This window comes from Kryptolebias marmoratus, linkage group LG18, assembly GCF_001649575.2.
Source record: "Kryptolebias marmoratus isolate JLee-2015 linkage group LG18, ASM164957v2, whole genome shotgun sequence".
Classification (NCBI taxonomy): Eukaryota; Metazoa; Chordata; class Actinopteri; order Cyprinodontiformes; family Rivulidae; genus Kryptolebias; species Kryptolebias marmoratus.
Genome location: NC_051447.1, coordinates 5896880 through 5920998, shown reverse-complemented (window position 1 = coordinate 5920998; position 24119 = coordinate 5896880). Strand labels below are relative to the sequence as shown.

Here is a 24119-nt window from a genome sequence, read left to right as displayed (position 1 = left end):
CAGAGCAGCTTCTTTTCACCCTGGGATTGATCAAGTAAATTTAACTCATTTCTTATAAATAAAACATACGTATTTACTCTGAGTTTTCTGAAAATACAGTTTTTAAGCAGAATCCATCAATGCAACATATTTATATAATTTTTTAGCTAAATTGCAGTTACTTCTCTTCATGTATAGGGTTTAAATCCCCATTCTTCCAAATCCATTCTGCAGTCTGATTTTCTATAATTTCAGGCTCGTCATCATTGCTCTCAGCAGGGAATTGGGTTATTTGCTGAACAAAGGCAACAAAAAAAACATTTAATGGTGTGTTTTCAGTACATGTGGGTTTTGCTTTTAAATTATTTTTTTATATATTTTGTATTGCAACATGCTGATAACCTGTTTTTGTTTGTTTGTTTTTGTTTTGTTTTTTGCTGGTGAGCTTTATTCACATTTTTATTTTCTGCGTTTTCTCAATTTTTTGAACTTGTTCACTATGAAAAGGGATGAATTAAGACTTGTGAGGGCATGATCCGATATCTAAAACCTTTTGTAGTTTAGTAGTGGGTTCCAATTGTAACATCCAATCATGAATGTAGGAAGAGAAATGTGATCGTAGAGAGAAGTTTAAGAGGAACATTGAGAGTCAAAGTAGCTTATCTGCGTACAGTTTTTTGTTTGTTTGTTTTAAAAAGCACCAGAACCTCAACATGATAACATTCAACCTTTATAGTTATAAAAGCACAAACTGACCAGCAGCATTTAGAGTCAAATCTGCTCCAACAAATACTTTTTTATTTGACTAAGTCTCAAAGCGAAAATGTGTTTACCAACATGGAAAAAGATTTTATCTTCATGTAAATTACCTCTTTTTCTTCAATGCTGAGCAACACAAATCCTGTCTAAGCATAGAACTCTTTAACTTCTACCAACGTTAAAAGCAGCAGCTTAGAGTCCAATCCAAACCACAGGTGCTTTTTTTATTTAACTTGAAAACATTGGTTGTAGGGTTCTACTTGCTGCTTTCTTGCACTTTCTGTTGCAGTATCACCTACTTGATTCAAGCAAGGTTGAAAGAAATTACATGGTTAAAGTTAAGAAAATATTATCAAAACATATTCTTAAAAAAATGCCTTTTTTTCTGTTTTGCACTCTACCCTGTCCCAGGCTTTTGACAAGCTCACAAGCTCACAAAAACACCAAAGTTTCAGCCACTTGCTAAATTGGATTGTTTCAAAAGTCATGTTCTGTGACAAAACAAAGTCTTCTAGCCAATGTGCATGAATAATTTAAATGTTCCAATGTGTTCCAATCAACTAAATTCAACTCAAGTTAACCATCAACTTTCGCTTTTAATGAGGACGAGTTTCCTGCCCCAAGTAGTTGCTTAACTTAAAAGTTACGGCAGAAATCGCACCAGCATCTTTCTGAAAAGTTTCAGGAAAGTGTCTATGGTGGGTGCACAAAAATGTTGAAAAACTTGAAGAAAAAAAATACGCTTTCTTCTTAGGTCCTAATTCCTAATTCCTAATTTGAACCGAACTGGACGTTCTTGGTTCTTAAAGCCGTTTCACCTCCGAAACTTCTTCAGTTCTGATTGATCGCCGGGGAGTTTTAGCCTTTAAAGCTGTCTTTGGGACACTCAAGCTTGACAGTCATCGAAGTCGCATGTGGCTCTTTAGTTGTGAACAAAGAGCGGGGGGAAGCTGGCACTTACAAAAAAAAAGTACATTGTTTGATTGGAACACTAGCCTAGACATGAAACAGCCCACCAGGAATGAACCTGAAAGTCGCGACTGGCCGCTCAGGCATTTCCATCTTCCTGTCAGAATCTGATGTTGCTCTTGATGCTGAGCACACTCTCACAAAATCTTTAAGGTTTTGTCCTCTCAGAGCAAAGAAAAAAAAACTTTAGACATACTTCTTTTCTCCCTACTGCCTGACACGGCTCGACTCAATTCTACTCCTTTTGCTTCTGGTGTTGGGTACTTCTCTTTGATTTGCACTGCAGATAGTATGCCCCGAACAAGATTATCTGACCATAAAACTGCCATCTGTGCTCAGAAGGGGCACCGCAGTGTGAAATTTTAAGTTGACTTCTGAATGCAGAAATGTGACTTCTCATCAGAGTAAGAAAAACAACTATATGTAAAACAAAATCAGCTGAGGAGAAGATAAATGGGGACCATTTTGCACACTGTGCTCTCAGGTTTGCAAACTGCACGCATGATTTGTCTTCTGAGATTAAGAAATGAAGCCCGTGCGCAGGAGTTCAGTGTTTCTGATGCAGTGTAAGAAGTTTGGCCTGGTGTTCGGGCTTTATCGCCCTCAGTGGCTCCACCTGTGAAGGTGTCGATAAAAGCCGAGCCTGGTGAGACTTGCAGAAGGGACCTCGGTGAGCTTGTTTTGTAAATCCTTGATTATTCTAGACATGTTCTGCATTCATTTTAGACTGCAGTCCAGCTGGGGCTGTCACATTAATGGGACCCTCCTCCAGGATTTAAACTTCGAACTTTTTTTGTTAGTATGGAAGTTGATTAACTTTTTCTACTCAAAACAATGAAATGAAAAAACTGTCCCTTTTTGTCTAATTATTTGGGTATTTTGTCGTGTTTTGTGGGAAAGCTCTGTCTAAAACGAGAATCCACAAAACTGCTAGAACTGAGTAGAGCTGTACCCTGCAGTTGAAAAACACAACAATCTAACAAGTTTCTTAAACTTCAATTAATTGAAGTCTTTAGGGCAGATTAGCTGCTGTTCCTGCTGAGATGACCCTACCACCTACTGGGTGGCAGGAGATGCTGGGGTGTTATCCTTTAAATTATGAATTATCTCAAAAGAATAAAAACGAGAATGACTTGATGGTTCAAAGAATGTCAAAAGGAGGAGCCCACATTTAAAACAAGGCATTGTATATAAGGCATAAAACACAAAACCTTATCTGGTTGGTATTACGTAAACAGTTTAGATAAGATACTTTTGGACATTTTAACACAAGCATCAGCTTAGGTAGAAATTAATATAAGAGGCGTTTGAAGAAGGAGGAATGACGTAAGAATATTATTCTTGCTTTTGGCTTTTTTGTATGCACCAGTGGTTTTCAAAATTGGTATCAGGATCCCACTGTGAGTTGTGAAACAGCACGTCTGAGATCCTGCGATGATTTCAGAAATGAATGGAAACTTAAAAATGTTTGCTGACAATTTATTTTGTTGCAAGAAACAAAAGTCCATCCATCTATTTTCTTTACCTGCTTTTCCTTTAGGGAGCTTGTGCCTATCTTCAGCAGTCATTGCGTGAGAGGCGGGGGACACCCCGGACAGGTCGCAAGTCCATCTCAGGGCCACAAGGAGACAAACGAAATAAACAACCATTCACGCTATCACTCACACCTAGTGACAATTTAGTGTTACCAAGTAACCTAACATGCATGTTTTTGGCCTGTGGGAACACAAGGAAACTGTAGAGTAGGTATAATCCATTTTTAAAAATAAATAAATAAAGTGTAATAATAACCAGCGTTAGGGGGGCCTCAAGTGTTTGCCACACTGTTGTTTTGTGGGTCATAAGTGTGCAAAGCTAAGAATATAGTTTTGGGCTTATATCAAAATATTTCTCAAAAATTAGCATTAACAGTATTTAAAAGTTCACATATGTTCAGCCAGTTCATGATGCCAGGAATCAGCATGCCTAGTTCCTAGTCTTTGCCAGCCAATCGACTAACACTGTACTTCACCTTGACTGCTCTCCCCACAAGTGGTGGGCTCATGTGGATAATGCCTCCTCTAGCTTTTTTGGGCTTAACCTTCAATGCTTTTCCTGCAGTACTGGTTTCAGAAAGTTACCGTGGTTTCCCTGTGTTTGGCAAGCTAACCCATTTCTTCTGGTCTTCGTTAATCAACGTCTTGGGATTGCTTGCTGTCTAACCCGTCCACTGTCAGCTCAGCTGAAACGTGAAACTCCCCATTCACCGATCCATCTACATACCAGGTCTTATCTATGATCATGAGATATGAATCATGACCAAAACAATGAGATCCTGGATACTAGCAGCTGAAATGAGCTTCCTTCATAGTGTGGCCAGGCTCAGCCTTAGTGAAGACAAGACGTTCTGTCATCTGGGGGAGCTCAGGGTTGAGTTGCTGCTCCTCTGTATTGAAGGGAGTCAGCTGAGGTGGTTCGGGCCTCTGATTAGGATGTCTCCTGGACACCTTTTTTCTGGAGGCTTTCCAGACACATCCTATTCAAAGTATACACCAAGGTAGACCCAGATCTGGTTGGAAACCCCTTGGGATCTGAAGCTGAAGAGTGTCACAGGAGACATGGATGTCTGGGTTTTCTGACCTCAGATATGAGAAGGAAAATGAATGGATTATATTTATAAAACCATTTTATGTGTCAGCCCAGCTTGAAGAATGCTACATTTATTAGTGCAAACAAATAAAAGGTGCTTACTACATATTTTCTTTGCTTTATTAAACATCATGACTGTTAATTTATTGCTTCAAGGACTTGTAACTGCAACTATTTACCGCAATAACAAAGAAATTGCCAAGTCTCTTGAGTCCTAAGTTAAATTGTTGCTGAATCTCAGCGGGGCATCCTGCGAATGCTGATGCGCCGCTGTGACATGTGTCAATATGTCATCTTTACTCTTCGTGGCATCATTGATACCATGAGATGACACTATTTTATAACTCAAAATTTTCTACCTGTATTGTCGTAGATGGTTTGATAGGAGGCAACCCTAGTCAGAAGCTCAAAGGTTTGGGAATTGTTGGTGAAGACAACCAGAGACAGGAGCTTACTTCAAGTGATATCAGGGCTGATTTGACAGCTCAGATTCTCAACTCTCAGCCATGCAGTCAGTACTCCACACTATTATACATCCACCCAGGATGTTCTTCAGAAACGCTTAAAGCTGAGAGCCAAAATCTTTTACCTGTTCTCTCAGTTGTAAATCATAAGAAGACCTTTCAGTTGAGACCCTCAAATGAGCCTAAATTTGCCCCCTTCAGCTTCTCAGCACCTCTGCTGTTTCCGACATAAAAGACAAGGTCGGCCTGTTGTTTAGGAGGTGAGATGTGTTGACAGAGACAGGTGGAGGGCGTGGACCTTCACTCAGTCAAAAGCCCCCTTCAGCAGCCATGAAGCATTTATGAACCAGCATTTCCCTCCTCTGCTCTCCATTCCGCTCACAACCTCTGCACTCTCTCTCCTTTCTCTTCTTCTTCTTTGTTCCACACCCTCTGCCCTTCTTCCTTCTGTCCTCTCTGCGTGTCTCACGCGTTCAGCTACACACACATACTCACACCGGCTTCTAATAGATTTCTTACCCTCGCTCGGAGTTTGCCTGTGCACGTCTCTAGTGTGTATTTTTTGAGAGTCCCTCTTCAACAACACAAGCAGAGCGAATCTCCTCGCTCTGAGCCCTCTCTGCCTCCAAGTAAATGTTTGTGTTGCAAGAAAGGAGACACACAAATTGATGGAAGAAGCATTTATGCCAGTGTGAGGCACTTTTTTTGCCACTTTATAGGGTACAATGCAGGAGTGTTTATGTGTAAACAGGAAGCTCGCACGCAGACAGACTCTTAAGATAAACGTGTCACTCTATGGCTTACTGCAGCAACTGCTCAGACTCTTAAGCAGGAGGAAGTGAAACACTGTGGGGAATATCTGTGTGTAAATGTGTGTGTGAGGTCCACTCCTCTGCTCTTTGATCCTCATCTTGACAGCCCACCACCTGGGACGATCCGCCACATGCTGCTCGGCTCCCAGGCCCCGGCTACACCTCGGGAATCACAACACGGGGCGGCCAGCGCAGCCTTAACAGCCAACCCTCCCCTGCACATTATATGCCGTCAGAATCACTAATGCTAATGGCAAGAGCTAACCCTCCCATGCACAGATATGCAGGAAAATGCCTGTGGAATCATAATTCGTAGTGTGCAGCTAGCTGCTCATGCTCTGTTATTGGAATTGCAAATCACACACAAGGGGGCAAAGCTTGCAAACAGGTGCAATTGAAATTATAATGGAATTATAGTGTACCATACTGAAGGAAAGCTAAAAGACCCCCCTCTGAATAACATCCGCTTTGCACCACGCAGGCAAGAAGTAAATGGTTTAAAGCTAATACACCTCAACTGGCAATCATAAAGCCAGTTGGGGTACACAAATTTTGCTTTCTACTTGAAGTGCTGGATGGGATAATCTACATTTTTCTTTGTTTATAAGTAAAAATGTCAGTCATTTTCTCTTTTTCCCATGCCAAACAACGCTGACAAGATGTTCCTCCTCAGTTTTTGTCAATATTCATATCATATGAGCAGAATAGAAGAAGTTATTTTAGCCACTATGATGGTACTTTCACAGGTACTTTGGTTTTACCATCTTTAATTGTATAGAGCCTGAAGAGATTATTTTTGAGCATGGAAATAAAATGTGATACTTAAATTTAAAAAAATACTGTAGTACTAATCTCTAATTAAGAAATTGTAGCAGTGTGCAAAGGTTTTTAACTGCCTCTTATTTGTTTAATATTTTACTTCCAAGGATATAGATGTTCTTGTAAATCTTTGAAAGTGGATTTAAGGAGTTTTTTTTCTGTGTTTTTTGATGGATTTTTAAAGGTTTTGCTTAGAAATATGCTGCTGTTTTTTTTTCCCCCTCATTTTTAGTCTAATCATATTTTATTTATCAAAACCACTTGGCACTGACCCACAAACCATTTAAACATTAAAAAGGGCAACACGGCTATATTTTTCTTCGCATAACAGATAATACAGGAATAATTACATTTTAACTTCTATTTTTATGGACTTTGTTTCTAGCACTTGCAAAAATGTTTATTATTTCTCCTGATTCTTCAGCTACATTTTTACAAAGAAAAAAATCAAAAGATAACAGTTTAATAAACATAAAATGGTGTTTTTACACTGACAAACTGAGGCCAAAAGAAGAATTGTTAGGCCCTAAATAAGATCAACAGTAGGTGCGGTGCTTTTGGACCACAGGGTACCACTTCAGTCCAAACCATGTGAGATAGTTCCCTTTTTTGTGCTTTTGCGCTGCTGGTATGGTGGCCATTTATGGCACCTATAACTACATTAACTGGGTCATTTTTATGACTCCTGCATGACGTATGGTGATGTGATTGGTCCTTATATAGTTGTGCTTTAATTGGCTGACCAACTTGAGCACTCTTCCAGTAGTCAAGTCAAGTTTATTTGCACAGCACATTTCAGCAACAAGGCAGTTCAAAGTGCTTTACATCACAAGCTCACTTCTAAAACTGTATACTCATTGCTGAAGTAGAAGCTACTTAACTGTCCCTATTGTCTGCTTTGTCATACTCTTCTTTGAACACGTGCAGCACAAAGTAGGCTGATCTATTGTGAGTCTTGGCTCCTACACCTTCTTCTGAAAGTTTGCAGAGCTTTCAAACTTTGCCTGAAACCAAAGACTCACAATGGCGCTCTAACTACGGCGTCCTCCATTGTTGGTGGTGAATGTTACATTTGTAACTGACATGATCACAGAGAATGTTGTGTTATGGAAACGGCACTCCCCTGGAGGTGTAAAAGCTAACTAATGGTGATATGCCACTGCGCTGCGACTGTTGGGAGACTAGATAATGAAAAGATTCCCTCAAAATTTCAATAATCATTGAATATTTTGTGTTTGCCACCAAGTGACCATCAAGCCATGTGTCCACTTTTTGAGCAGCCAGTCTTTGAAAATGGCCCGCCTTGGCTCATTTTGTACCCACTTTGGCAACCGTCCCAACACTTATATTTTATTCTGCTGGAGTAGAATTTAGAATAAAGAGAGGCTGATGTGAACCAGTTTTATAATTATTATTGTTCATCATCAGCATGTGTTTTTTTAGACCTGGGTATGTTTTTTTTGTCAGAGGAGGGCTGCCGTGAAGATGTCCAAACACAGCTTTAGCTTTAGCTCTGCACGAGTCGGAGATGCCTGCAGCAAAATTCTGCTTTGTTCAAGACAGGTTGGAGTACGCCTACAACAACTTTGTGACTATTTCGAGAGAAAAGGTGTCTCACAAATGTTTTGAACATGTTCAAAACTCAAGCGGCGGGACTGCAAACCTCTGTGGCTCACGCAAGGAGTTGAGAACTTCGCGAAAGTCGCGAGACATTCGGGAGACTCCCTCATGAATACTGTTTTCCAACTGCTCGCAGCTCAGTGAGGTACCACTTTAATAGTTCATATAACCATCAGCCAGTCCTTGGAACTATTTGGACCGAAAGAGCCTTTCGTTTAAATGAAATTTCACTCAGGTAATTTGGCAAAGAAAAATATAACAGTTTTACTCAATAGAATTGTATAATTACATTGGTTAGATTCAAATTTACCTGCTGACAGGACAGCAGCTTAAGAGAAGAATTTATTGACTTTGTATTTCATGAGGGAAATTGATATTTTTGAACAGGACTTTACTAAAACCAAAAGTCTTTGTAACTCAGCACCTACTGGCCATTGGTGGTTTTATAGCATCTGAAGCATGGTGACTATGGCCGCTTTTATATCCAATCAACTATTTTTCACATAGTTTCACCAGTCATCAAGTCTGTGTTCACAGGTGTTTAAAAAAATATTAATTTGTGTGTATTTTGGGATTTTAGCCAATATTTTATTAAATCAGTGCCTTGTTGAAGTTGTTCATACAAAGTAGGGGGGAAAAAACAGTCTTTTGAGAAATACCTTTGTTTGGTTCCCACGTGAACTAAATCGTATAATTTCTACCCAGCATTAGTCTCTCAGTCAGGACTAATTTCCCCCCTTATGTCGCTGTTCTTAACCAATAAAAAGCCGGTGTTAAACTCTTGGTGGTAAATTGATAGCTGAAGTGTTGAGTTCAGTGAAGTGACACGACGAGCTGTCTTTCACGCTGGGGGTTATAGAAAGAAACACTAAGCTGAGTGTTATCCCTGCTAATACACAGGCACTGCATCATCCAGATCACAACACCAATCACGTTGCTGATGCTAGGCTAAGGTCCAACTATTCAACAGCCCCTGGCACCCACAGGACACTACAGGAATTCAGATCCATTACGCTCCCAGCCTCATCAAAGGGACTCTGGGATTCGGAGACTAAACCTGCTCCAGATGCTCGCTGTTGGATTTCACTAAGATGCACCGCAGGGCAAGTGTCATAAGGGCTGACGCCTGCGATACGGGCAACAAAACCACAACCAGTCGGCCTCATTCACACTGATTTGATTTGTGTCATAAGCACAATGGGGAGGACAGCAAAGCAGATGTAAACAATGGCACTCACCACTCATCTCCAGACAAATAAATACACAGCAAAATTAACAGATGGGCGAAACTGGAGGCAGCAAGCTCCAAACCTGCAGCAGTCTGAGGGAAAAACGTTGAAGCCAGAGCAGAGATTTACCTGTGGCTGGAGCATGATTATGGATGTTCAGCTCATTAATAAAGTCAGCTCATGTTTCATGCATCACAGTCTCAAATGCTAAGTGTTGCCAGTTGCTTTTAACCTTTAAAGGTGCAAGTTTTTTTTCTAAAAAACAAAAAAGAAAAAAAGTCATCATTGATGTTGGGTGGATCCTCAGTCCTGCTTTAGGAGATATAAGACCTGAGAGCCAGAAGCAGCCCTTGAGCCATCTCAGTCTGCCCCTCAACGTCCTCATACAAATGTAAAACAACTTGGGGAAGAAAATGTATTAAAAAACAGGATTTTACACATTACTCTTGAGGAAAATTAAAGCAAGGTTTGTACCATCTTTTTACCTTTTTTAAAAAAGGGACCACTTTTTGATTAAAATAATCCCAAACATTTCTTTGCCAAGTTTATTTTTTAATCAAAGGCTGTGCTTACAAACAGATTAAGGGTGATGTCCAGGGAATAAAAAAAGAATAAATATTGTATTTATTTACAGCCATCTTAAATTGGGTTGACCCCAAAATGTTTCATTAAAATTAATCTAATGGTTCATAAGATATTTTGCCAACATGACGAACGAACACACATTCACAGAAAGCAGTTCTTTGGGTTTGTGCAGATAATGTGATGTTGTATACAATAGATGCAGGTAGCATACTGTGACCATGTTTCAGTTCAGCTCATTCAATCCTATTAACCAAATTAAAATGGCCCTATGGAAAAAATGTTTCCCACCTGTGTGTTAGACAGTTGTGTTAATCATTTTGTGAGCACACAAACATATAAACAAGAACTCTGAAAAAGACTTTTCAATCATTCTCTTTGACCTAAACCAACAAAAACAGGAAAACTAAAAATCCCACCTCGGTGTCTGGCCCACATTTAGTCCTGCTGTGTTCTTTGCTTGACTGTGCAGTCAGGCTGCACTTTTTCAGCCCGCTCTTCAGGGATTACGCAGATTAATGAAAAACACAAAACCCTGTTCTCCTTTCCGTCCCTTCCACTTCATTTTGTGTTTGCGTTTAGGTGCAGGTACATGGTGTTTGTGAGTAATTACAAGAATCTCATTAAGCATTTATCTGCAAGTCGGATCACAGTTATTCATTTCTCTATGTGCCATTGTAAACCTCCTGTTTTAAGCTCTATTTTAAGTTTTAGCTTTTAAGTTGCAGACCTCATCTCGTTGCTGTGGCAATAAAGACTTTATTCTTGTAAATCAAGGGTAAACATGGCCTAAATGTGAACTTGAAGTGAATTTGAGCGCATTTTTTTTTTTGCGTAAAATTTGGCTTTCACATAGTGATTTGAATTCCATGAAAATAAAAGTAACAAGGTTGCTCTTAGATGTGCTATTCAGGAGTATTTCAGTCATTTAGTAGCTGTTGAAACGTTTAAACAAGCTTTTTGACCAGATTTTATCAAGTGTTAGCATAGCATCCAGAAATGTGTGTAACCTGCGAATCACTGATCGAAACAAGAAGCACATAACCAAATGAGTGCATAAACACAAGAAGCAAATACGTGAATGACTGGTTTCTTTTGTTAATGGATGATAAAGCAATCGTTCACAGATTACTTGAGGATTAATGAAGAGAAAACTTCCTCCTCCACCTTTCCTTCTGTCTTTTTTGTTGTCTTTGTTCCCACGTCCCCTCCCATGTGTGCACCCTTCGGAGACTCGAGTCATCAAACGTTGAAACAAACCCAAACGCTTAGATGTTTGGTCCTTCGCATTCGCGCTGCGTCTGCCAGTGTCGACAGGTGATGCCAGGCAGATAAATGCGGAAGATGCTCTTTGTTGCGCCTCACGCTGATCCCTCTCCTGTCTGTTTTCTCTCCCTCTCCCCAGGCTGCTGTTTTGTCACGTTTTACACGAGGAAAGCTGCTCTTGAAGCCCAGAATGCACTGCATAACATAAAGACCTTAACAGGGGTGAGTGTATGTCCTCGACTCTCCTCTAATCACACACTCACAGCAGTACCCTAAGGCGGCGGCGCTCCGACCTGTATATGTCTCTGTGATTACACGAGCGTGTGCCTCAGTGCTGTCACGATGCATTTGCAAGTGTAAGTGACCGACAGCGTGAGCAGGTGAGCAACTGACTGTCAGAGTAGGTCTGTGTGAGAAACCACTGATAGGTTAAAAAACAAAACAAAACAAAAAAGCAAAGCAGATGTTAAAGTTACTCTAAGGGAATTTGTTGGAAACAAATAGACTTGTTTACATTCATTGTTCTTAGAAAAGAATATTGTGAAACAGTGCTGAAGGTGTTTCTCACATTACAAATAACACTATTAAGTCCCAAGTATTGATTTGTGGAAGTGCGTAAAACTGAAACATGTTTTTTTTTTTAGTTTTTTTTATTAGTGACAGAGAAAGCCACACACAGGGGCGAAAATAAGTTTTTACAATGACATCAATAAAAGGGATAGTTTGGGTTCTGTGAAGTACTTCCGAGTAGTCAGATTCTTCAAAGTAGAAAGCAGTCAGAGTGATCTTAGTTTGAAGAACCAAAGAGAAACTCTCATTTGGAAGTCCAGCTACTTAGAGGAAAGCTACTTTACGAACTATTTAGGATGCCTAAAGCAAGTCAAACCTCAAAAGTTTCAGAACAGTTTAAGTGAATGCTTGATTTTTAGCTTTCACACTGCATGACTTTAGCATTTACAAAGAGGTCTGTGGTTTTTTGCATTGAAGTCTGGACAGGTTCAAACAGTCAGTGGTTTATTGCAATAAGTTCCATATAGAAAACAAATTACAAAACAGAACATGTTAAATAAACCCTGTCCATGTAACAGCCTTCCATATTGAATATGTTGGAAATTCACTCCTCAATGAGGATTTCTCCAAATTGAAATCATTGTCATTGCTGCAGGTAAGACCCTATTCACACTGAATGATGACCCAGCTACAATGCAAAAGATCACCCAGAACTCGATTGGTCTGTGCAGGGTCCTGGTGAGGTCACCAGGAGTGCATTAAGAAAAAGGTGTACTCCCCATTACTCATGCTAGAGCACAATGGTCTTGTGCACGTACAAACATTTTGCAGCACATCTGTGGTGGTTGATCATTGTGGTGGCTCCGTGTTAGGGTTCTTGGTGGAGCAAGAGGGTGTGTGGTGACAGGATATCCAGGATGTAGGACGCAATCACCAGTGTGGCTTGGTTCTCAAGAATTTGAAGAACGAGTGACCACACTGGCCTTATGCCTAGGCTATGACCATGATTGTCAGGTGGTCATGGAAACAACCTAGAGCAAACATGTTAACCAAAGATGCATCCTGAGATTATTCGAGAAAGGTACCAGGGCAGGGTTAGAGAAATCGAGCATTGGGGGTGAGGAGACTTCTTATCTAGAGAAAATCTCAAGGTTGGGGGGAAAATTGCAGGAATGAAACTATTTAGCAAGTAGAGTTTAGCAGCATCATAACAACTTTCACAAGGAAGGTTTTCTAAATTTGCCACAATCCAGCCATGCTCTAATAGGTCAGATTATGGATAGATAGTGGTGTTGTCATCCAGTGAAAAGGGAGCCTAAGTTACTGATTGTACAAAACTCCTCTAAAAAAAAAAACTCATTTCAAAATAGTTGAAACTATTCCCTTAAAGCCCTGTCCACTCTGACACCAGTATTGTGCAAGATATTTTTCTTCTGCATTTGCGCATATCATCTACATGCAAAATGTTTTTGATGATAAAATCGATTTCTTTAAGACCTCTGCCTTGACGGGTATCACATGAACATGAAATTCAGTGTCCAGGGTGCAACCCCCCTCTCATACAGTGACTGCTGGAGATAGGCACCAACTCCCCCGCAACCCAGGAAGTGGGTAAAGAAAATGGATGAATAGATGAAATTCAGTTTTATACTGATAACACTGAACCCTACTTTTTGCACTATTTGCATTTTTGTTTTAAATGGGAGAAAAAAATATCAAATTAAAATAAAAATAATATAATGTAGTCAAACCCTGAAATAACAAAAATATGACTTCTGATATACAATATTATGTCCTTCAGTGGCCCAGGAAGGGCACACTATCCATTTCATTTCAAACCTATTGACTTGAAGCTGTGAACTTAAGTATGAGCAAGTGTTCCACTTCTGCACATGTGCATACAGGTTAAAAAGCGCAAAAGACCTCTAAATAGAATGCAGCCCACATTAATACACTTGCGCTTGTCCTGCTATTTCAGATCAAAACGTCTGCCAAGAAACAGGTCTATTGAGGGAGTGGGGTGTTGTCTCCTTGCAGCATCACATTTGTAGCCCTGGGTGGATTTTTAAAGGCCCCCGGATCCCTTCTTCTCCTTTCATTTGCTGCTTCTTTGCCTCTGTCTTTGGCTGCACCAGTTAACTGGAATCTTCTCAGCCGAGTGGCTGCGCTGTCTTAGCTCTGTCCGTTGCACCAGTGGATATTGCCTCCTGGGCAGGACAAGGTGGATGCTGTGAATCCCTCATGAGCCAGATGCTGGAATCCAAATCCAGCAACTTGTTTTGCTCAGAGTAACTGTGTTAATTGGTCATGGACTAAGTATGTTAAATTTGTTTTTCTGCATATTTAGAGTTAGTCACTTATCCCTTGTTGGAGGTGTGAAACAGCCCTCAGGACACAAACAGAAGCAGGTTTTCGATTAGAGAAACCTTCTTCTACACTGTAACACCTTTTCCTTTTCTCTTCATCCTTTCTGGTCATTCCTCCTCTTCAAACCTGTCTATCCTGCAGCATCTGTGGTTGCTATGTTTGATGCTTTTTAATGCCGGATATCTGCAAATTCTGGCTTGCCTTCATCAGTAAAGAAATTGTTCCCATTGTGCATAACTGTACCAATTCAGAACACACTCTCCATTCATGACAACCTAACAAGACACTATGATGAAATTGGTGTTTGTTTCTCCTTGTGGTAACAGCTGAACAAGAATTTTAGCAAAAATTGTAAAATGTCCTTTTTTGTTGATACACAAATGTCTTAAAATACTTATATTTAGGTTTTAAAGTTTAAGATACCACTTGTGTTGCTTTTATCACTTTTGAACTTGTTCTTTGTGTTGATTCCAAAAAAGTATTGTGATAATTGAGCAATTGTACTGAATGCCACATCAAATAGTAACTGCTGAAGAAAAACAGAGGAGATAAGTTATTGTGATTGTTTTATAATATATATAGAATTTCAAGACAACACACTGCTTGATCCTAACACTTATTATACTTTATAATATGATACAGTGAAATACGATACAGTGCAATATAATACAATTAGTACGATATCATACAATTCAGAGCGATACAATACGGTGCAATACAATATAAGGAAGTACGATACAATATGATGTAGTACAATGCAATACTAAGCAATACAATATGATACAGTAGGATGTACTTTATTCTGCCCTTGGCGAAATTTGTTTTGCGCTTTTACTGTTGCTGCCTTGACACAAGATCCATAATCTGTTAAATCTGTTTTACACAATACAAACACAATCCATCAGTAAGAGACGTTGCACAATTTCCGCTTTCAAAAGATAGAAAAATATATATATTTAAAAAGAATGAAAAGCAAGAAGCAAGATGAACAAGACAAAGCCCCAACAGTCTGTGGTGTCTGTCGTTGTCTTAATATGTTTTTGGTCCTTTAGTTAAATTTAGGGCCTGTTGATAAGCATTTTTGAATGTGAATTTAGCTTGAAATATGGCTTCCTTTGTCCATAGTTCATCACATGTAGAAATGTTGCTGCTTACAGGTGCTCCTCAGAATACCTTCTAGCTGCTTCATTGCCTCATCACCAATTGATTCTAAGCATGAAATTTGAATCTAAAAAAAATCAAAATACTTGAAACTAGTTATTCCCCCTTTGATTGTGACCTTCAGGCTTTATTTGCCACTTCTATATTTGCCAAAGATCAAAGGATACAGTGAAATAGTAAAAAAGAAAACATAATACTTCCAGTATCATCTTTTACTTTTTCAATACGTTCCATCTTGATCATAAACGAAAAAGTCATCAAGAGACAAACAGAGAGCAAAGAAAACCCAGGAGTGCTTACGTGGAGCTAAAATACGGGTCTGCTGAGGAGAGAAATAAAAACAGGACTAGATTAGATACTTCACTCCATGCATTTTCATCATGTTGATTCATGTTAGCTATATAAACATGGTCATGCTGGACCCCCCAAAAAATCACTTTATTACAGTTAAAAAGAAGCTAAAAGAAGTAAGAAAAAGTCTGAGTAGTTTCTAACGCTAACCCTGCTGTCCTCTTATCTAGATGAAACTGAATGCATGAAAACAATGTAGCCTAAAAAATACAATCGTCAACATCTCTACAAACATAGTGCTCTTACAATCCATGGTTAAAAATATTGAGACGGCAGTGTGGTTTGTCTTGTATAAACGGCATCGGCTTGAAATTATGAAAACTGCTACCTAGAAAGTCTGTGATTTCATTTATCTACAAACTTCCTGTCCACCATGTTGGAGGACACAGTGAACTGATAGCATTGCTAGTGCACTGCGGTTCATTTGTTTTTAAGCAAGGTGCCAGGTTTCTGTGCTACTGTAAGCTGTGGAAATTGCAGACAAAGATATGAAGAGTTCTGATCATTTACTGACAGTTATCACAAACTAGGTTGAAAAAACAAAAGAATTATCAAGACAAAGATGGTTGTCAAGAATGGCATAAGACAATTTACGACTGACGGATTGTTTCATATCAGATTAGTCTCAATTACTGTTATATTTTTTTAGAGGAAACAAAATAACTTACAATTTCAAGTTAAAAAGTTGTGTATTCTTATAAGGACATCTCTGGGCCAATTGTTTGCTTTAGACCTAGGTCTAACCCGACGGATAATTCTTTTCATCTACATTTTGGTGTTAAATTATCATATACAAACTCCTAACTAGTAGTACATAACAACTGCTAAATAAAACAAACAAAAAAAAACTGTTACCCTGTTGCTATAACAGCCATATTTTCTTTTTGGGTAGGCCACCAATACATTTTTTAGCCACCAAACATGAATTGGTTTTGCGCTTAAAGACTGCAGTGCACTCTCATGTGTTTGATTGTAAAGACTAGATTTGCTGACAAAACACCAAGTGGTTCACCATTTCAGTGTATGAAATGTTTGGTAAGCAGTCACAATTTGGACTAAATTTGCTCTTTGGTATCTGGTACGGGTCTAGCCCATCAATAAATGTCAACTTTTGTTTAAAAGGGAAAAAAAACTTCTCTTCGTCCAATAAAGGCTTTGGTACTCTTCTGTAATCCTGCATGTATTTACACTGTATGCCCTCCATGGGTGTTTTCTGAAGACGCTGTAGTAAAATATGTATTTAAAGAGATAGTCCAGTCAACTTTTAAGTAATGTTCTGTCTAGTAGTTATCAACTGTTAGCACCTTATTGATCTTGACATCAATCATAAAGTACAGAGTATGGAGAAAGAAGCAAATGTCTTCATCCAGGCTAGGCTAATAGCTAGCCAAACAAGAGCCTGTTTTTTTATTAGTTTTATCAGAACAGAACAGAAGGTCCAGTTGCATTATTTTTGAAAACTTTTTGGATTTTCCATGTCCTGGATGATTGAGAATCTACACCAGCATACATTGGCGTAGTAATCTGGGTGTTGTTTGGTTGAGAAAACGGCAACAAACTAGACAAACATGTCATCCAAAAGAGGTTTAGAGGTTGATTAGTGGCTAATGTAGTGTTGTGTGGTTTTTTTTTTCTCCTAATTATTTGGTGAAAGAAAATGGCCGACTGTCAGTAAGATTAACCTTGAACCCTTCATAATCTCCAGCCTGGCTGTTTAAAGAGTTCAAGCATTCTTTATATTGACTAAAAGACTAACCCCAAGGTAAAACAGTTGTACAGTTTTGGCAACAATGTTGCTATAAATACAGCAATTACAATTTTAAAGAGAAAGGAACCATTTTTAAAATGCTGGTTGAAAAGGTTCCTTGTAGTTCAGGAGATTTTTGACTCCAATAGACTCATTTTTGTTCATGACAGAAAACCGTAGAGAGCAGAGTATTAAAACTGTCCTCTGAGAACCTGATGACACCGATCAACAGCTCAATACATGTAAGTAATTAAACCTGCATCACATTCATCATGTCAGAGCCAGACAACACTGACTTTCGGATATCAGATTGTGCCGTATTGACTGACAAATACGGCTTTAAATTAAATATACAGGTGCACGGAGAGCACCGGTAAATACAGTTGACTCTCAAGGATGTGTCTGAAAAACAGTGAATCAATAGAGGCATAATAATAGAGAACTGATGAGGTTGTGCGGGGTCTGTTCATAAGTTCTTCTTTTCAAGCTGGCTTTAACTCTGATTCAAATAAAACAAGGCTGAAAAGGTTACAGGGAGGGTCTGAAAGGAGAAAAAAAAGTTAATGAGAATGCAGAATTAATTGCCCGTCAAGACACGTGAAAACAAAAGGAGTGTGTGCAGAGAAGGGGGGGTGGAATTGAGCTGCAGATTAGCAAAGGTGATCTGCAGATGGACAGGAAAAAGGTGGAGTAGAGCACTCCTGCACGCCCGAGGGCAAAGCAATAAACGAGCAGCCGTTAAAAACCAATACATGCTTATTAACTTCCCCACTCTCATGGCTTGTAAAAAGCCAGTGGAACAATGTTTGCATTGGCTCTCTTCCCCTTCATTGCTCTATCTCTCTTTCCAAACCCAAGGCGCTAACAGGGAGAGATGCAATCAGAGTGGTAAGCTGGACGGGGCCCAAATTGCAGAAAAAGGACGCCGGTATTGCTGGTGCCGAGCGGGAGCCATGTTGGTTTGGGGCGGTAACAGTTGAGTGGCTGCAGTTTTTCTAAGGAGAGCAATAAAGTGTGGCTATGTGCGGTTTATATGAAGAATCTATCTTTGTATGGCTCTCAGAAGCATGGTGGTGTATAAAAAAAGAGAGCAAAGCCTTGAGGATTTTGTTTTATTTCCAGGTGAAACATAACAAAAAGGAAAACCAAAAAAAATCAGCAAACACATTTCTGCTTGGTGCTCTGTCTTCACATAACTCAATCCTTTCTCAGCTGTCTCTACTGAAGATTTGTCAACCATTTTGACAGTGCATATTTACCAAATGTGTGAAGATGTGATTTTATGCATACTAAAAGGGTTTGTTTGTGAGACCTGTCTGTCATAATGTCAGTTGTGAAACTGGGTTTCCCCACTAATCCAAAGCAGAAACTGAGTGCTGTTTTACCAAAAAATAAATGCTGAATTTAGTTTTCTACTTAGGATTTCTGTGTGTCCTATTCTTTGTTTTTCCTTTTCCTTTTCTTCATCCAGTAGCTCACTGAGTTGGGACTGTTAGACTAGAGGGTGACTCAAAATTGTGGGACAATTGTAATTGAATTTTTTTTTTTTTTCAGTCTCACTGAATTCTAAGTATTTGTGACGTTATTTGCTTTCCCCCTCCACCCACATCGGCTTCTTTTGAACCCACTTTTGGATCTTTCCCCCCATTTATAAATGACTCTTATGGAGTACTGTTTTTAAATAAAGACAGGCTGATTTGGACCGGTTTTTGAAGGAATTTTAAATGAATAATTATTCATCATTGGTGTGGTTTTCAGACCTGGACATTTCTGTCAGGTGTCAGATTACAGCTCTAGTGCTCTCGAGACAAGTCGGAGATGCTCATGACAAAATTTGAGATATCCGAGGCAACCCTGGGACTGTTGTGAGACCAAATCTGCTGCATAAAGTTTAGATCCCAGGGTCTTGTTCACAGTGACGGAAGAATGGAGCGTGAGATCAACAGGTGGATTGGTGCGGCTTCCGCCGTATTGTGTACTCTGTACCAGTCTGTTTTGGTGAAAAGGGAGCTGAGCTGCAAGGAAAAGCTCTCTATTTGCTGGTCGGTTTCCGTTTCTACCCTCACCTTTAGTCATGAACTCTGGGTAGAGACCGAAAGAATTAGATCACGAAAACAGACGGTTAAAATTTAGTAGCTGGTCTCTCTTAGAGACGGGGTGAAAAGTTCAGTTATCCAGGAGGGATTTTGAGTAGAGCCACTGCTCCTCCACATGGAGAGGAGCCAGTTGAGGTGGTTTGAGCATCTGGTAAGGACGTGCCCTAGACTCCTCCCTAGGGAGGTGTTCCTGGCATGTCCAACTGGAAGGAGACCCCGGGGAAGACCCAGGACACGCTGGCCTGGGAACGCCTTGGAATCCTCCTGGAAGAGGTGGCTGTAGAGAAAGACGTCTGGGCCTCCCTGCTCAAGCTGCTGCCTCCTCGACCCAACTCTGGAACAAGCAGCAGATGATGGATGGATGGTTTGGATGGATGTTCAAAACTCAAGCGGCAAGACTGTGTGCCTCTGCAAGGAAGTTCAGAACCACCGTGAATTTTGCAAGACATTGTGAAGACTCCCTCACAAATGCCATTCGCCAGCTCGTCGCAGCTCAGTCAGATACTACCCTAATGACCAAATAATATCCGAGCCTACAACCCTGAAAGTCCAGGTCTGACCACACCAGGGATCAACACAAATAAATAAGAAACTGGTCCATGTCTGCATGCCTTTATTTCAAACATGTACTCCAGTAAATAAACTTGGGAGTGGCTGCCAGGGTGAGTACAAAGAAGGCTGAAGCAGGGTACAATGTGGGTGCCAGTTTTGATAGTAGTTCAAGCAAAAATAAGATCTGATTTTGATGAACTGGCTGCACAAAACGCAGCCACATGATTGTTGTATAGTTGTAAACACTCAGAGCTTAAAGGTTGCCTATTACCTTCAATTTTTGAGTCTCCAACACTTGCAGCCCAGCGATGGACTGACCTCACCAGCGTTAGTAATTTCCCTTAAACAACATATTTTTGATTAAAAAAACTAAAACAACAAACTTTCTTGTAATTTGTTGCCATTTTTTAAAACCACCTGTAGTAACATTTGACCTGTAATGGGTGCTTTAAAAAAAGACACCTTTCTCTGGGATTAAAATGATACCAAAACTATATCTCCTGCTAACATCAGAACGAATTAAACTCCAGCTAACTTTAACATTTTGTGTCCTACTGCTTGTACAAAAGCAGATTTCTTTTCACCATCAAGGTGCGCTCATTGTGATGCAACAGCTCGAGTTGATCGCTATCACTTGAGACAAGGCTTTTGATTTAATTTTACCCTAGCTCTCGTTCAGCAGCTAAAAAAAAACAGAGTGCTTTTCGACAAAACAAATCCTTTCTTTTTATATACAAGAGCAAGACCCGGAAAATAAAAAGAGCAAGATTTGCAAAGCAAGTGCAGGAGTGAAAGCTGCCAGCTGACTGACCAAATAATCACATTCAATAAAAATATGTGATTTAATCTGAATGTTTAATCAGGACCGACAGACAGAATCTTTATCCTATAAAATCCTTCCATTCTGCTATGAAGCCAGAAATAAAACCAAACTGATTGGAGGAGTCACGAGATTCATGTAAACAGGAGTGAGTGAACAATATTTAAAATCATTTTGAAGGTGAGAATGGCACTCTTATCAACCATTACTGCCACCCATTTCCTGTTTAACGCCTCTTTTATTACTTTAACCATGCTAGTAATTTTTCAACGGTTCTTTATTTTAATAACTTTTGGCCCTGAAGTTTTAAATGTTCCTTGTGAGCGTGTTCTCTCATAAGACATACAGCTCTTGTTTCATTGCAGAACTTTATTATTATATTTGTCAGTAAGATGATGTTTACATCTACCTGGCAATCCTTACCACAATGTTTAAAAACTACTTAAATTGTTTTCATTTCTTTGCAGTAAAGCTCATTTTCTTAGAAACGAACAGTTTGAGAGGTTTTCCCTGTTTTTTTTATTACTGCAATAAGCCTGCCTTTATTATTTATCAGTATGCTTTTGAAGTAGTTTTTGTTTTGTAAATTATCATATACTTATATCCCTCTGGCTTAAAAAATAAAATCCCCTTCACACTACTTAGGACATTTTTAAGTTTAAAGAAATGCTTTTCGAAGTGGAGCTTTTGAGAAACAAAGGTGTGTTTTGCACATGCTCACTATCACTTTGATTTCTTTATTTTCTTTATTTTTTTATTTTTTGGTGGGGGGTTGCATCTCCCATTATCCTGGTCCCGTCGCCAATAAACTTCACTTGTTTCAAAGAAAGCAACGAGCTACAATCGTAGTGGGAGAAACTTGGATCCATCCACAAAACAAAAAATTTAAAAATTGTCTCTGCCTCCCACTGTTGTTCATGTTGTAATTTTGGAGCTAATTCAACTGTTGGGATGTGAGGGTGTAAGTTCTGCCTACTCTCAACACCCCCCNCCCCTCCCCTCTCCCAAGATAAGAACTACACAATTCAACAAAAATCAACACCTGGACAAATGGTCCGTTGTGTATTTTTGGTTTAGTCCCATTTCTTACCTCCGCCAAGTAGGTCATGTTTTCAGTCATGTTTTTGTCTGTCTGACTGTCTGTGTACCAGATTACTCAAAAAGTTATAAGTGGATTTTCATGAAATTTTCAGGAAACGTAAAACAAGGAACGAGGGATTGCATTTTGGTGGTGATCCGGTCAAAGGTCAAGGGTCACAGATCAGCCCGTATTCAAACTCTGCAACTGAATGACAGGAATGTTAAACTCTACAGCTGGACACCACATGGGTCAAGGGTAATGCCCACTGATTTTAAGGTCACAGGGTCAAAGGCCAACGTCACAGTTGACCTCGTGCTCTAACTCGGAACAGTGTAATGTAGGAATGTCAAACCGCACAGCTGGACACCTCATGGGTCAGAAATTATGCTTGTTGATTTCAAGGTTCATGGGGTCAAAGGTCACAGGTAACCCCTTTGTTAAAACCTTCTCTCTGCTCCAACATGTGACCCTTTTTTTTTCCTCCACCAAGGAGGTTCTGTTTGTGTTTGTCTGTCTGTTAGCAAAGATCAGGTAAAAAGTTTGTATAAAATTTTCAAGAAATGTTGAGGTTGTTACAAAAAAACAATGGATTACATTCTGGTTCTGGTCCAGATTCTGATTCATATTGCACTATTTTTTAATCACGCTGTGGCCTTGGTGGAGGTTTGTTCTCTTTGAGTGCTTCTAGTTATTAATGTCGACGCTTTGGACAAGCTAGGCTTGTTTTTTGTCTCTGTACTTTGATGTGGACATTCTCACCATCTATGGGTATTTCAGGATTTTGGTTAAAATCATGTGGAAAAGATAAAACACATAAATGGAGGAGAAAAAAATCAGTTCAAAAAAATGTCTGGAGTAGTGCAGACTGGACCAAAAACCACATACATATGTTGCATCAGGTCAGGATGGATTAAAAAACAACAGAAAGCAAAATTCACAGGTTTATGCCTCAAAACGGAGTGTAATGGTGTTATTTTATGTATTTGGGGCTAAAACCATATTTTCTGTTTACAGATTTGTACTAGATTAAATAGTTCATAAAAAGCACTGCAATCAGTTGTAACAAACCATGTATTTTCTAAAAAATAATGCTGCACGCAGGCTTCTGTTTTGTATCTGAACATCTATGCTTTGGTAAAATGCCTTCATCTCTTAGACATCGTAATTGCTGAGCGCCATGAATCCAACCACTCTTATTTTCCGAGTCAATAAAACTACCTTTGGTTTGACTATTTCCCCTCAGTAATAGCACCGTCACTAGGCAGCACAGCATCTAAATCAGCCGGTGGATTAAAAAATAAATTAAAAAAAACAGAAAAATAATCAGTTTTCCACGCAGCAAACACAAATAGTGTCCTTTCAGTGAAGACAAATAGGCAAGATTGTTTCCCGAAGAACAGCAACAGCTTTCATTGAAGTTCTTTCTAATGAGACGCTAATGAAGGTCGAGGGGGGTGGAGACAAAGTGGCTGTGTGTTTGTCTGCTATGTTGCCTGGAGAGCCATGTGTTCATCTCTCTAACTCTTAATAGCACTACTGAGTTCTAAATATGCTTTTTTTGTTGTTTTGTTCCGTACACACACACACACAACCCCTTCCATCTATCGTCAGAAAACATGCCCCGCACCCCTGGAGAGATTTAAAGCCATAAGACCCAACCCCTGCTGCACGGGCTGATTCACGCTCCTGCATGGCTTTAACACACTTCACAGAAAAAATATGCCTCAGCAGAGTTTATAGTGTTTTTTTTTTCTTTTCACCTTTTTTTTTTTTTAATAATTTCCCCCTCCTGATCCACTCCAACACACACGCTGCGATGAACACACAGCAACAACACACGGCGAGTTAAAAGCTGTCAGCCTGCCCGTCAGACAAGGTTGTTTTAGATTTTCCACTAAATTGAACTCTTTCATTAGTGGCTGACAGATGTCTAAATGCCCCGCGTCTCCCCCGATAACCACCCACCCAGCACAAGACGCCCATCGAGAGGGCCGCGGGGCCGCTTGTTCCCCATCTGAAGCCTGCTTGGAGGGAGGAGGGGGGAAGATGGACGGATGGAAAGAAGTAGTGGGGGAGCTAATCTAGGATGTGTCCTCTGGAGCGTCCTCCAGCTTGGAGAAGTTCACTCTTTCATCCTTGTTGTCTTTCTTGTCTCCCTCTACATCCCTCTGCCTCCTTTGTCCTGTTGAATCCCTCCATCTTCTCGTCCTCACACGTTCCCCTCCTTTATATGAGAAAGGATGAAAAGCTCTTTGATTCACTCTCAAGGATATTTTTTTCCCTGACGGCAAGAGGGAAAGGAGGAGA

The 24119-nt window shown here is 39.7% G+C and overlaps 1 protein-coding gene across 6 annotated transcripts in view; it reads left to right on the top strand.

Moving 5' to 3' along the window:
* Window positions 1-24119, top strand: part of celf2 (cugbp, Elav-like family member 2) — a 247913-nt gene that overhangs the window by 159471 nt on the left and 64323 nt on the right. For all 6 annotated transcript variants that reach the window (XM_037981133.1, XM_037981132.1, XM_037981131.1 and 3 more), the window contains one exon: window positions 11267-11349. In XM_037981133.1, the coding sequence (XP_037837061.1) occupies window positions 11267-11349 (83 nt within the window). The remainder of the gene's footprint in view (window positions 1-11266; window positions 11350-24119) is intronic.